At 36.9% G+C, this 14471-nt stretch overlaps 1 protein-coding gene across 5 annotated transcripts in view; it reads left to right on the forward strand.

The window, feature by feature from the left end:
- Nucleotides 1-14471, forward strand: part of TMTC2 (transmembrane O-mannosyltransferase targeting cadherins 2) — a 269879-nt gene that overhangs the window by 83905 nt on the left and 171503 nt on the right. Inside the window, exon 1 of one of the 5 annotated variants that reach the window (XM_062613859.1) lies at nucleotides 6078-6163. The exons of the other annotated variants lie outside the window; for them this stretch is intronic. Coding sequence (XP_062469843.1) covers nucleotides 6159-6163 — 5 coding nt within the window. The 5' untranslated portion in view covers nucleotides 6078-6158. Of the gene's footprint in view, nucleotides 1-6077; nucleotides 6164-14471 lie in introns of those variants that run through there. 5 annotated transcript variants of the gene reach the window in all.

A 14471-nucleotide genomic window follows, 5' to 3' on the forward strand; every position in this document is an offset into this window, starting at 1 on the left:
GAAGTTTTACATATAGTTATTTCTCAATGGTTTTGCAAGGAAGAAAAATGGCATAAAGGCATCTTCCTGCACTTTATGTAATTTTGCCCATTTTCAGAGCAAGCTTTAGCTTCATGAGAGCTATCAGAACCTCAGGGCTTATTCAAAATGGCTAAATTGGGAAATTATGCTGAGGGAAAGAAATATGTGCGTTTGTGGTTGCATACGTGTGTGTGGCTTTTCTGGTAGACCAGCTAATTTCACTCAGTGGGGTAATCAAGCCTGAAAAAGAGAGATGGAAACGTTCTTTTAAAAGTAAGTAATTAAAAATATTAAGTAAGTGAAAAAAAGAAATCAAGAACATTTATTCGATGGCGCTGGTAATTTGATAAGGACCCTCATGTATTTGGACAACTTAATGGATTTGTATTGATATTTCATTTCTTTAGTAGGGGGAAAGTAATTGTGTTAATTACTGTGTGATTATTTATTTTTTTCTCCAAATAAAAACCCAATATGGTTTAGTAATCCTACATTCTTAGATGGAAATGGGAGAATACAGAAGCCGAGAGGAAAAAAAAAAAGCTGGAGAAGGGAGACATGTCTTCTAATGTGATTGGGAAATGTTAAAAGGTTTGGCTACTTAGAGCAGAGCAGATCTGAAATGTTACAGCAGCAAAATACTTGAGGCTCTGAAACTGTAATTCCCAAAATTACAGTGCTGAAAGCCAGTTTGTGCCATTATAGTATTTAATTTTTTTGTGCATGAAAGCGTCACTTACAAGAAAAAAATGTTACTGAATATTGGATTCCTGCTGCTGCTGTAATTATCTTCCTTTAGATTATCTTTGTTTGGCTAGATGACTCTTAAAAAAAGAAAATCAGTCAATAAAGCATCATTCATATAAAACAGATTCTTTACAGGAGTATTCGTCTTGGAATGCCTGAATTTTTATTTATACTTACCACTTCATCCCATGAGCTGAAGATCTCTCAGAAACCTAATCAGTTGGACTTTTTCTCCGGAATGCTAATTTCTAATGGCTGTTCAGTTATTGTACCTTTCCCTAGAAATCATAGCTAGGATACTGTGAATATTTCAGTTGTTTGGATTTTAAAGAAAAAAAAGTGTTCAAGTTATTTTTCTGTAAGACAAGATCTCTTTTACTCTTGAAGAGAAGTTGACAGATTACACAGTGTTAATGGCAAAACAAGGAGACGTGATCTTGCATCATGATATCGTCTTGGCAGTGAATATTGAAGTCTTAAAGAGGATTTCTGTCATCTGACCATAACTATGCTTCCAGAAGGGCTAAGTGGCTGCTTAAAAAATAAACCATGTCGCTTTACTGAGAGTGTTGAAAAGTGGTGCTCTCTGTCTTTATGATTCTAGCTAGTATGTCAGTTTTACTTCTGCTAGCCCTGTAGAACAGGTGCAGTCATGGGAGGCTGAACAGGTTCATATGTTAGCTTGAGAATTGCTAATGAAGTTCCAGTTACCAAATTCTGCCTGCAAATTAAAAGCGTAGCACAGTTTCACCTTGTTAATGTGGCTGTTTAATATTCTGCTTTGCCTTTTAATTTCTAATGAATATGCTTGTTGCTCCAAAGCCTTACTCTTATTTTTATGTTCAGCTCAAGATTGTTGTCCTGTACATTAATTTTGAGTGTTATTGTTTTGGTCACAGTTTTTCTGTGCACGTCCTCTTGAGGTCTGTAAATGTTTGGCACTGCATTATAGAAAATTTCATGGCAGTTGGAATTTGCCCACCAAACTTTTGCTTCTATGTTATGGCAATATAGGCTTCAAAGCAGATCCCTGATTGGTTCTGTGGAGCTAAAGAGTAGTAACTTTTTTTTTGGTCTGAGCACATTTGATCTGGATTAGAAGACTGTAAACCTGGAACCAAACAGTTGTTTTCACATTTGCTTTTCCAAGAGGAAATGCTCTTTAATTTCTGGTTAAATGACACATAACTAAATAGGAGGTATGATTGCAGCCATCACTATGGACTAAAACTTCTGTTTCATAGTAGGAAACAGGCCATGCTTGAGGACCTGAAAAAGGAACATAAAGGGGTTTGTCATCAGTGGGTAGCTGTAAGTTTGTCGAACATGGATTGCTTGAGGCAGTCATTCTTTTTACCTGATTTCTGTCCCTATTAGGTCCAGCATAGGAAATCCTAACAGAAGGGTGAGAACGATGAAAGGTATGTCAGACTGCTTTTAGAGAGAGATGCTGTCATAACACAGATGTTCTAGGACTGGAATCCAGTGGCTGTGTGAGAAAAGTAGGGGCAGACACAAACTGGCTTCCCTGAATTGTAGTTCCAGGTAACAACCTCACAGTCCTTTCCCATCTTGTCTTTCCTTCTCCTCCCAAATAAGTCATGCGTTCAATGAAGGGAACAGAGGAATCTATTCAGGATTAGTTCTGGGATGAGGGATGGGATTTCAGAGTTCAAGGAAGAAGGTGGGAACAAAGCAGTGGCTGGATTCTGCCACAGTCCAGCCCGATGGGAACATGCAAGATTCATTGCACTTGTGCTGTTCTGCAAAATTAAGCCTCTTCATTAGAAACTTTGTAACAAAAATCCCCCACTTTCTGTCTTTGGCCTCAGCAGGTAAAATGAGTACCAAAGTGGTGCTAGGTAGATCTTTCAGAAGAGCTAAAAGTGCCTGATTTTAGGAAAGCAGTTTCAATACAATAAGGATTTCACTTTTCTTTGAGGAGCTTCTTGATATCTGATCCAATGAATCATAATAACCTCTGACAATCTCTGCAATATAAAGCTTTGCACCATCTTCTTCACTGTAAATCCATACCTGTAAAAATAGGTCAGATGTTATTACTAGTAAGTGAATTGTTCTTTCTGAGTTGTTGCAACTTCTCTAGTGGAGTATTTCTGGCTATATTCAGAGTTTGTCCACTTAAGCAAGGCTTTTTATATCAATGCTAAGTAGGCAAGCCACTGAAATTCCCATGAAATATGTACAAAATATACTTGTACATTACTATAGAGAGAGATCTTTCTGTATTTGTGAGAGTTTCAAAAGTGTCATGGAGACATGCCACTCTTTGAATACCCTATTCATTTTGTCTATCAAGTCACTCTCCTAAAGCTGAGGAGTAATTTATGTGCGTATATCACCACCAATGACCAGATTTCTTTGTCTTCTTTCCAGTCCTGGATATCTGGGAGCAAATACTTAGACCTGATCTGAAAGGCAGGAATAAAAAGGGCTCTGCAGTTACAAGCCCAATTTGTATGGGAGTTTGTACATCACACCAATGAAGTTCTTCATCTCCCACAATTGAAAAAAAGGAAAAAAAACCCATGCTTGTAATTTCCTAGTAGAAAAAAAAACAGAAGCCTAAAACTAAAAAGCCTAATTATAATTAATTGAAAAGGTTTTCTGCAGAAGCTAGTGGCAGTGATTTGCATAAATTTTCATTAAGTTGAATAATATATTTTCTTCAAGATCTATTAAACAAGCTTTAATCAGTTGAGCTTGAAAAACATCACCGTGAAACTTCAGTTTGAAAGTAATTACACAGCATCTAAAATAAGTTCTGAAAAATTGCAAAAACGTATCCAAGAGACATCAGCGTCCTTCAGACAGTAAGAAGCCATGTAATAAATACCAAGAGGAAGGGTGGATTGTTGTTGCTGGCTCTAAGTTCATTCCACAAAGATGAAACATGCCTGGTGGGAAGGAAGCCTCGTGCCGCCAGCACAGTGGGATGTCATACTGGAGTGAGGTATCTGCAAACTAGTGTTTGTGCTAGTTTCTAGAAGAGAACACTATGAACTGGCAGGTATGCTACAAGCTGCAGTATCTTCCACTTCTACCTTATGTAGTGGATACCTTACATTGATTTATGTATGCAATCTAAACATTTTTGTGTATTTCTATCCACTTTTACTTTTCAGGATTAATTTGGATGCAGTCTTTCAGATCATGTGTTCTAACAGGTTGAATGTGTTGCGTTTACCTGTTGTTTAATGAAGCGCTTTCCTTTCTGAGTTAGTCCATTTGGTGACAGGAGCTGTGTGAAATACAGTTTACAGTAACCATTAACTTGTTTTAGCAATCTTTCGAGTGCCAGGAAAGGTGGAGTGACAGAACTTGGAGTTTCTGCTGTTCTTGGCAGTGCTTTTCTCTTTGTTGTTTTTTTTTGTTGTTGTTTGGGTTTTTTGTTTGGTTGTTTTTTTTTTTTTAAGGCTATAAGGAAATGAGCACTCTAAGAAAAATCTACTAATAAATAATAATTGTGTTTCATTAGTTGATTTTTTACTATCGCTGAGAGGTGCCCTGGGTTCCTTCCTTGGCATTTAGTGAGTAGTCATGCTTTGATACCCTTTTCTGTTGCAGGAGCCAAATTTAAATCTTTCGAGGTTAGCACTGAATCAACTTTCTACAGTAGCAGTTCCTAAATTGCAGTGTATGTATATACACACTTGTGTAATTTATGACTGTTCAAAGTGGTAGTTGGTCAGGCTGGAACTGGTACTGCCGGAATTGTGGTAGTCCGTGCCAATCTTTATTGTGGTACCCAGTCAAGGAAAAAAATCCGAATTTGGTTCCTGTTTTAGAGCTTTTTGCTTGCTACTTTCTTTTGTTTGATGTGTAGAATCTAAAATATAGAGATGGGGCCATGAATTCCAGGATGGATGAGGATGACTACTATTAGCAAGTTCTAAAAACTTTTTTCTCTTTATCTGTATCAATTTAACTCTTGATGTCTTTGAGAGAGACCTTTTATAGTAATAAGCACTACCACTGGCAAGAAAATAGAGCAGTAAATATAGCTTTTGTGTTATGCACGCTAGCAAGTTTGACTCATTTTCTCCTGCTCCTGAAGCATATCATTTTTTCCTTGTGATTTTGTCTTATTTGTGAGAGCTCAACTGTACAGGTAGAAATAGTGTAAGTTTGTAGCTTCTGAATAAAAATTCAATTCATGATTACTTTTGTGGCTCTGGAGCCCAGATTGAGAAATTGTTTGTTAATTTAGTAGCAAGGTGTCCTTAAGACTGCTGGCAAATGCCAGTTATTTCTGAATATTCAAATCAGAATTTGTTTCTAAAGTCCCCACATCACTGTGGTATTTGTGATTATGTTAGTCAGTTGTTAAGCTTCTTTTTGTGACCCTGGAGAAGAAAGGGAAAATAGGTTCTTTATTTTTAAAATTTATCTTACAGTATGGTGACCTGAAGTACTTTGTTTTCTGATAATTGTCACCATTATTTCTCATTTTATTATATGCGACAGTTTCTGGTTTACTGTGTATTTCTTTTGGCTTTGTAACAGCATTTAGGTTCTTTATCTTATTATTATCTTATTATTGTAATTAAACTGCACGCAAAATGTTGCATGACTCATCTGTAGAGCAAAATACACATTAAAATATCTTCAGATAAACTTTTTGATTTTTATTCCCCTGTTAACTTCATTTTCTGATGCTTTTACATCTTGTTTAAAGAGGTAGCATCCCAAGGCGGAGTGGTGTATGCTAAGATTTGGCTGAATAGCTCCTTTAAATATTTTGGGAGGTCTAGAAGTGATGGGTGGCCCAAAACCCAAAGTCACCATTCTATTCAAATAAACACATAAAGTATGTGCAAGACCTTTAACTTTTACAGGAGCTTGGCTGTGTGCCATACTTCTGACTTAATGGAATGTCTGATTTCAGGGTTGCCTTGGGCCATGACCATGAATAAGCATATATATCTCTGAGGTCATTGAAACTAATTTTATTATTTTCATAGCTATTGGAAATAAGTCACTTGGCTTGATTTATGCATAAAATCACAGAATATCAGTTCAGAGAAGTGGCCTTTAATTTAAAACTTTCATCTGTTTTGTTGGCCTGTAATATTAAAATAACAGCAGCCTGTGTCTCTAAAATAGTATTTTATCTTTCTCACTAGTTGAAGATTAAGCATTCACTGTAAGTTTGGGGTTCAAGGTGAACATCTTCATGTGAAACGATCCTCACAATCGGCACTGGTGCAGTTCCCACTTAGACTCAGTCCAGTTTCCAGGGTAGGACTTCCAACTCATTAGCTTCTCACGAGCCAGGAGCTGCCTCTGTTCCACGCTGATTTCTACAGGCTCTTATCTTACAACCTAGAGTTGAGAAGGAACTAAAGGGGGTGCTGAAGTTGATTTGAATGAGGTACGTATGTGTGGCTGATTACATACACCATCTGGATAAATACTTCTGAAATAGCTGGATAGCAATAACTTACTATCTGAATGTTTCTTCAGATTTCATTAAAAGCACCTGGCAGTCTACCCTGAAATCTTCATATGCCTTGGGTGCTACACTGTCTTAGTGGATGGGATGTATGGGTTAGATATCTGTATTATTTCTTGGCTGCGTGTCATAATTAATTTCTCAGTGTCTTTCTGTGTACCACAACATGTTAGAAACCTGGGAAATTTATGATGCATACACAGCACTGTTTTATTCCAAATAACTAATTTCCTGTGGTGAGAAATGTCTTGAATTCCTGATTACTTTGTAGCAAGATCAATGCAGAGCCCTAGAAAAAAAGAAGTAAGTCTTGTAGAGCAGAAACAGCTTATTCTTTATGTTACTCTATGTTGGTTTTATTATGCAGAAATAAATGCATCCTGCTGTTTTATATGGTCTGTCAAACTATAATTTTTTTCATTAAACTTTCAGTGGCTTGTAATGCCACGGGGGACAGCAAAGAGGGAGCCTGAAGAAGTAACCTTCCCCAGCTTTGTAGGTAATAGGTATGCACTATGTTTTATGTAAATATTCTAATGGATAGTTGCTTCTTAGGAAAAAGAAAGAAAAGGGCATTACAATACTCTTCAATACTCTTTCTTAAATGACATTATACAACACATGCAGATCCCTAGTAGAAAAGAGACTTGGTTCAAGCTCAGGTGCATGAAGTTGAAACTTCTTTTCAAGGTGGAATTGTGTCACATCTTTCTTTATTTTTCACATCCTTACGTGAGAATCTGGGACACTTGAAGAGAATACATTAGCCTTGTCAACAAATGCAACAACACAGTACCCACTGTTTTTCTCCTTCTGAAGTCTGAAACTGCTGACTGACCGTTCCAGGCAGTCTGTTTTCTGGTTTGTTTGGGTCACCTTCATTGCACTGAGCTGCATGTGTTTCCCTTAATCAACCCATGTTTTTTTCCACCCATGTTTGATATGTCTTTTTATTGTGATCTCAAACAGTCCTCTTCTGAACAGAGAATGCAAAATTATCACTGTCCATTAGCACTGCTGGAATTTTGAGAGATGACTGACAGTTTCTTAATAAAATAGTGTACATGAATTTTTTCCTGACAAACCATTTCTGTGTTTGATGTAGAGTACTGAAAGAAGCAAACTGTTCACTTTTTTAAAGCTTTCATAAAACTTTGTGTTCCATCAGCTTTCTTCTATAGGTCTTTTTAGGTTGAACTTATAGCTGTCATTGTCTAAAGGCCAGAGTTAAGAAATACCATAACCTTTTGTGGTGCTTGGGTTTCTTGGCTACAAGGAAAAATGCAGTCCTCTGTTGCGCTGCTGTCAAGGATAGTTGGACTTAAACGTTACTGTAGGGAACTTAAACCTAGTAGTTAAATATTGGTTTGATCTTCCAGTAGATCTTCAGACCTTTTAAAAGGATGCTTCTTAGGAAAGTTAAAGCTGCTTAAAAAAAGTAAAATACATAAAATGGCATGCATATACCTAGTGGAAAAAGTGCAGGTGGTTGGCTTGCACAGAATTGGAGAGACTTGAAAATCTGGCACTGTTTCAGTTCAATGCTGTCTGCTTCTTGTAGTTCAGCTTGACTTGACTTTGTTGTAGTGGTAGTGTCAGGAATGTTGATCAGGTGTGTGATTCTGGTAATGGCTTCCGTTTACCTGAATTGCTGTCTTTGATCCTTTTAACTTACTGCCTGATTCTCAACAGCTGCTGTAAAATATAGAAATACATGGTTTCTGATTGTTTTGGTTTTATGCTTGGAAGTCTAAAAAGTCTACTGAAAGGCTATAACAGCTTATGCCAATTGCAGTTGGTTAGAAAAATGTGGATTAATGCTAATGTAATAGAAGTCAGAATCTGATCCTATGTGAACTGATAAAATAATTTAACTAATTTGTCATTTCCTGCCTTTTTAGCTCAGTCTTAGCATCCAGTACAATCCTTGAGAGTATGCTTAGTGTGGACTTGCATGTAACAGCAGCTGTAATAGCCCATGTTTTCATTTACATAATAACTGTGAATTAGCCTTTTCTGTGTCACTCCAAACTGTTACCTACTAACAAGGTGCTCTTAACCAAGGAATTAAGAAAAAAAATACTTTAAACACTGCTATGGTTTCATTTTCTAGTGTTTCACAATTGCTATGACATGCCACAAAACTTGGTTTTCTGTAGTGACTCCATGCATCTGGACAAGCTGTTGAGGCACAGAGAGGAAACAAATCATTAAAACTCATTTCAACTCTTTTAAACTAGAAGAGGGTAGATTTGGATTAGGTATTAGGAAGAAGTTCTTTATGGTGAAGTTGGTGAGGCACTGGAACAGGTTGCTCAGAGAAGTTTTGACTGCCCCATCCCTGGAGGTTTTCAAGTCCAGGTTTGATGGGGCTTTGAGGAACCCAGTCTAGTGAAAGGTTTCCCAGCCTATGGCAGGGGGGTTGGAACTAGATGACCTTTAAGGTCCCTTCCAACCAAAACCATTCTAGGATTCTATGACTTTAACCTTTTTTATTAGAATCAACATGTTCCAAATGGGTGGGTGCCAGTCTGCTCTATTGAAGCACTTTTATGAAGGGCATCCAACAGTGTTCCTGTAAAGAAGTTGGACAGCTGGAAAAAACATAGTTCATCCAGCCAGGACTATGCTGAGCTGTCACTCTATTCATTAGAAGTCATTACACATCTTTGTGAAACAAAATATTGTTAATTATCTGGGTTGTTCTACTTTTTGAGAGAATTCTGTTTGAAAGAAAATTGGTTTTGACATATGTCTGTGGCAAATTCCATTTTTCCTGTTAAAAAAAACCACCACAAACCAACCCCCATCCCCAATGAAACAAAACAAGCAACAAAGAACAACAACCAAAAACCCACCAAGCAAAAAAAAACCCAAAACAAACCACAAGAAACCCACAAAAACAAAAAACAAAAGCTTCCAGGAATTTATCTGACATATCTATGGCAAGGCCTGAGGATAAAGTCTCTATCCCTCACAAGTACTTTCTAGCCAGAGTTTAGACTCTATATTCTGTAGCAATTTTGCTTAATAGGAATCTGAGAAGGAAAAGTGCTGCACTGTTTTTTAGTTTGGAATCCTCTGGGAAGGTACTTTAAATATTTTGGTTGATTCACTGGTGAGTAAACTATCATCACAGAGAAAGATAAACCTTGGGTTTTATCTCAGTTACATTAACATTTCTTGCTGCTTTTGACATCTAGTTAAGCTTGCTTTGTTTTGTGTGTTTCCTCAGAATATTTCACTGTAATGGCAGTGCATCATCTTTTGTTTGTGATTGTGTGGATGGAATTTGGAGCTGACTCAAAATAAGTTAGATTTTTTTTTTTAATCCTCAGGAGGGATTCCCTTGCCCTCCTAATATTATTTTCTGTCTGCCTATAAATAGATCTATGCCTACGATCATCTGTGACTGCATATCAGAGAAGTTCATAAACTGGATACGCAGGAGTTCTTGCCATAAAGAAATAGTCTTTCAGCATATTTGTAGGATACCAAAATATGTCTAACCTACATGGAAAATAGTTCTTCTGTACAATATTATTTCTTAAGGAACCCACCCCACAGATCTGCTAGCATGATAGCATTTGGGTAGGAAAAGCGATGGTGTGCAATTGGTGTGTGTCAGAACATTAGTTTTATGCATTTATGCTTCTTACGGTGGGGCTGAAGGGAGGGAAGAAGAGACTTTTTGGAGACGGGAGAATTTTGGGTAGGCATGAATTTCAGAGCTGATAGTTTGTAGCGTAGTGGAGCCTATGCTTGGCAGTTCTGTGGATAATGAAAGGGTGGGTCTGAGTGCTCAGGAATCATTGGATTCTTACAGTGAAAAGCATGAACATGATCAGTGATAGCTGGGTCTAGGATTGTTTTTATTCTCCTCTCCCCCAATGCATATATTTCTTCAATATGAGTTCTAAAGCCAATATAAAGGTTAAGTTGACCTCTGTGAATATGCGTACACCAAACTGTTTTCACTAAGTTGATTTTGAATAACACCTTTCAGTTAAACCAAAAAACCTTAAGTTTAGACCAGACCTTAGTTAATGAAAGGGGATTTTTGTGCTTAAATAAGAGGCTTGAAGAAAGGAACTTATACTTGATGCTTTTGTTTACCACTCCCACCCCCCCAAAAAAAGAAGAGAGACTGTCTGTGTGTTATGATTTGGTTCGGTAGTTTTCTCCTCTACTCATTATTTCTATATGTGTATGTATTTTCTTCAGTGCTTCGCTAAAAATGAAAGTCAGAGTGGTGGCTAAATATTCATTCAGGTTTTAAATTTAGAGTGCACCAGAGTTTATGCCATGGGTTTAGGCATAATTATGTATAATCTCCTCAAACTTTCTAAAAAATGCTGTGTCAAAAAATAGATTGAATTGAGGAAAAAAAACATAATTTTTCAAAAATTAAATTACAGAGTGCTTTTTCTCGGTACAGTCCAACCATGTACTGAATAGAACAGAAAAGAGGATATTCATGGAACTGATGTATGACTGATAAACTCTATTCTGTAGTGGTACAGTATGTGTGCCTCCATTTTCAGATAATGGTTTAAAATGTGTGTGTCTTGGGAAGGCTTTAGGTATATTCAGAAGGTAACTTGTCAGAAAAAATAGTTTAATATCCATACTATTAATCTGATGAAGCAACTCAACATGTCTGTCTACCGTATTCGCAAGCTTTAAAATTTCTGTTCTTTTGCTGTTGTGAGTTGTTGTATGGTGATATGGTAAAAATTATGTTTTATTTTTTCAAAGGAAAGTGGGCAAGAGAAATAGCTCCATATTCTACTGCAGAACAGTAAATCTAATAAGGCCTGCTGGGCCCACTTTCATCATCTACAATAGATTTGGAAAGGGCAGCAGAGGTTCCAGCTATGAATTCTGACCATGCTTCAGAAGAGGGTAATACATATCTATAACTATAAAATAAGCAAATCTTGAGTTATTGCCAGGCAGTGGTTTGGCGCTGAAGGGTATTTTAAAGAATAACTTTGAATGTGCATTTGAAAGAATATGTTATCAGGTAAGTGTGAAGTATCTTGAAGTCTTAGAGGAACAGAATTAGCAGTTTTGTGTTGTATTAATCAGGAGAGAAACTAGCTTATGAAACAGCTGTGAGAATAGCAGAAAGCATTTTCTGGTTTAGGAATTTAAGTACTTTTTCAATAAATGTTTTTTCGCAGACCTGCTGTACATGCTGTGGTGAAGAAACTCAGGGAGCAGACACAAGGACAGGAGCCCTTCTTCTCTGTCTATTTTTATCTGCTCCCTCCTGAGAGGAAGCTGATGGTATCCCATTGTTCAGCACCAGAAAATATTAATTACTTTTCTTGCTTCCCTCCAGCATGTGTTTTTTACCTGTGCATGAATAATCAAATAGTACTATCCCAGGCAGTTGGTATTAATTAGGGTTTTGAATTTCACATAGTCCATCTTTCAGCATTTGTTATGTTATGCTAAAGCTTAAACTGAGAGGGAGTGAGGTGCACTTAGGGTTAATATTAAGGCTAGATTCTTTCAGCATAAGAGAACATACGTAGAAATGAAAAGGCTTACACTATGGAGAAAGATACAGTTCAGAGCCTTTATAGTTAGCTTTTGAAATATTTATCTTCTGGGTGGTAAAGATTTTTCAGGCCATCTCAACCTTCTTGTAACCAATATGTTTTGAACCTTTAGTTACTAAAAGTTTTCAAAGCTCTTTCAAGTCAATGCAAAAATCAATACATGGAGCATACTTCAGTATAGTTAAGGCAGTGCTCAACAGCATTCAGTGTTATACGTAACTACTGCCACTGCTTCCTTGTTCCGAAAAACACCATGCATCTTCAGTCGCAGAAGTGTAAAGGCTAGAATTCTGCAGTTGATGGGCTGCTGGATCATAGCGTACTGGTGGGTGAAGTCAAGCCACAACTGATAGTCATTCATGGAAATCAACAAGGAGTAAGTTACCTTGCTTAGATGTCTCCTCCCCCCATTTGCCTTCTGAAAATTTGTGTTGCTTATTTTAAGAGATCAATTCCTTTAAAAGACATTATGCAGCTTAGAAAATCTTAGGAAGTCTGTATGTCTTTATACTGTGGTACAAGACCATAACCTTTCTCTGTTATTTTATTTACTGGAGCGATTTTTGTTTATTTCTCTGTGTCTTCATTTTTGGTAGGGGTTGCAATCATGTGAGGGTATAGTTATGGTTGTCTCATCCATCTTTCCACTCTGCTTATATCTAAATCAGGGACGTCTCACACAAGAAAGTTTTGGAAGTAAAACACAGTCTTGTTACTTGTAGTTCCTGTTTGTTCTATTGCAAGACTGATGATGGCTATGAAATCACTGCTATAGGACACTAATAGTTCAAAATAGATAAATATATTATTATTTGTTAATATATTCTCCTGAGGCCCTGTAATAACAATGTATTGAGTTAATAGCCTTCACTAGCAGTCACATAGGATAGGAATATTATATTAAAAATATGTATTTTCTTCAGTGTTTGAGCTTTGAAATCCATGCATTCTACAGTTCTGTACAACTAGAAAAGGAACATACTATTGGCAGAAATTAACTAGGCACTAGTTTGTTAGAACTTTATTTCTATTTCGTGATGTTCGCTTTTCCTTTAATTTAAAATATGATTGTTAATTTAAAATAAATGTTTCCTTCTGTCTGTTTGGTATGCATAGTCTTGTTCTCAGAGCCTAGCCACCAACTCAGAATCCTATATATTACTTAGCTAGTTGTTACCCAGTATTTCTCATCTGAAAATAGCTGAGTTATTAGCTGTTCCTTGGAGATTCACTTAAGAAAATTTGTTCTGAAGAGAAACTGAAAGCTACAATTTGTAGCCCAGAGGATACACAGTATTTCATACCCTTGCAGGTGTGCCTAGTTGATATACAATATAGGGATCTGTTGTTTTGAGAAATGGGCATGGATAAAACTTTCCTGCCTGCTGGATTTGTAGATAAATTCCACTTTCACAACTGTTGAGAGGGAATTAACTTTAATACAGAACGTGTAAGACATAATTGCCGCTAGAGATGTATTGGAATGGCAAATAGTTCCCCTGACTCTATAATTAAACATTTAAATGAATGTTTTTTCATGTACTTCTGCTTAATACTGTATTAAGATATCTCTATGTACTAGATAGTATTTTCTGATTTTTCTTTAGGCTGTCAATACAGACTACATGTATATTGTATTCTGTAGGCAAATATGAGAATTGTCCAAACTATGACAAGCTTTAGTTGCCTGCTTTCTGACCATGCACCTGCCTGACAGCCTGTAAGTAGTTTGGAGGGTTGGCTCAGCTGTATATTTTGGGTATGTGAAACTATTTATACTTAAAAAAGTAGGTTCTAGCTGTGTTTTCAGGCTTTGTTGTCTATACAAGCAACATAAAATCTTGAAAGCATCCTTAGGATGCTTAAGATCCGCTGTAAAAATAGCATGTTTTCACTTTGCTATTTATCAAAAAGGAGTAAATGAATAATATTCAGACGTGATCTTGGGGAAAAACAATGAAGAACCTCCAAGCAGACTTGCAAGTCCATCACTGCCTATCTGTTTTATGTGGGAGAGGGCTGGTCAATGGCTTCCTGTGTGCACGTTTGGGAGTTCTCCTTTTTCTTTAAAATATGTTCTCTACTTCAAATGCTGATGTTCATTTTCAGCATATGGGGACCATTAGCAATATTGAAGCTGGACATAAGGCTTAACGCGTTAAATCACTTTAGAATGTTGCATCTGTTTTTTTGCCCTAGTGTTAACACCTGGATCAGTTTAGCACTAGCGCAGCAGTTTAGGACATATATAGCTGTTAATTTTAAAAACATCTGGGATTTTTGTGTGTATGCATGTGTATGGGCATGTGTGAACTGCTGGATCTCTGGCATTTTTGAGTTTGATGAAAAAAATCTCACTAAATTGTGCTAAAGGTGTGTATCCATCTAGGCAAGTAAGTAGTTTGTGGCAGGAGGCAGAATGATTCTTTTGACGGGGTTACAAATTATGATTTTGCCTTTACAGCTTTTACCTATCCTCAGATTTCCATTTCTGAAGAATTGATTGCTGACCCTGATTCTTTCCTTCCCTCCTCAAACCCATCCATTTGTTGTACACTGAAGAAGATATCCCACTCTCCTGGGATGAGTGAAGTGGGCAGGCATTAAAAATTAAAGCAAGCAAGTTCCCCGACTGAGTCTGCAACCCTTATCTGAGG

Source organism: Pezoporus occidentalis, unplaced genomic scaffold (assembly GCF_034315485.1).
Source record: "Pezoporus occidentalis ecotype Australia unplaced genomic scaffold, CSIRO_AGI_Poc_V1 ctg17, whole genome shotgun sequence".
Lineage (NCBI taxonomy): Eukaryota > Metazoa > Chordata > Aves > Psittaciformes > Psittacidae > Pezoporus > Pezoporus occidentalis.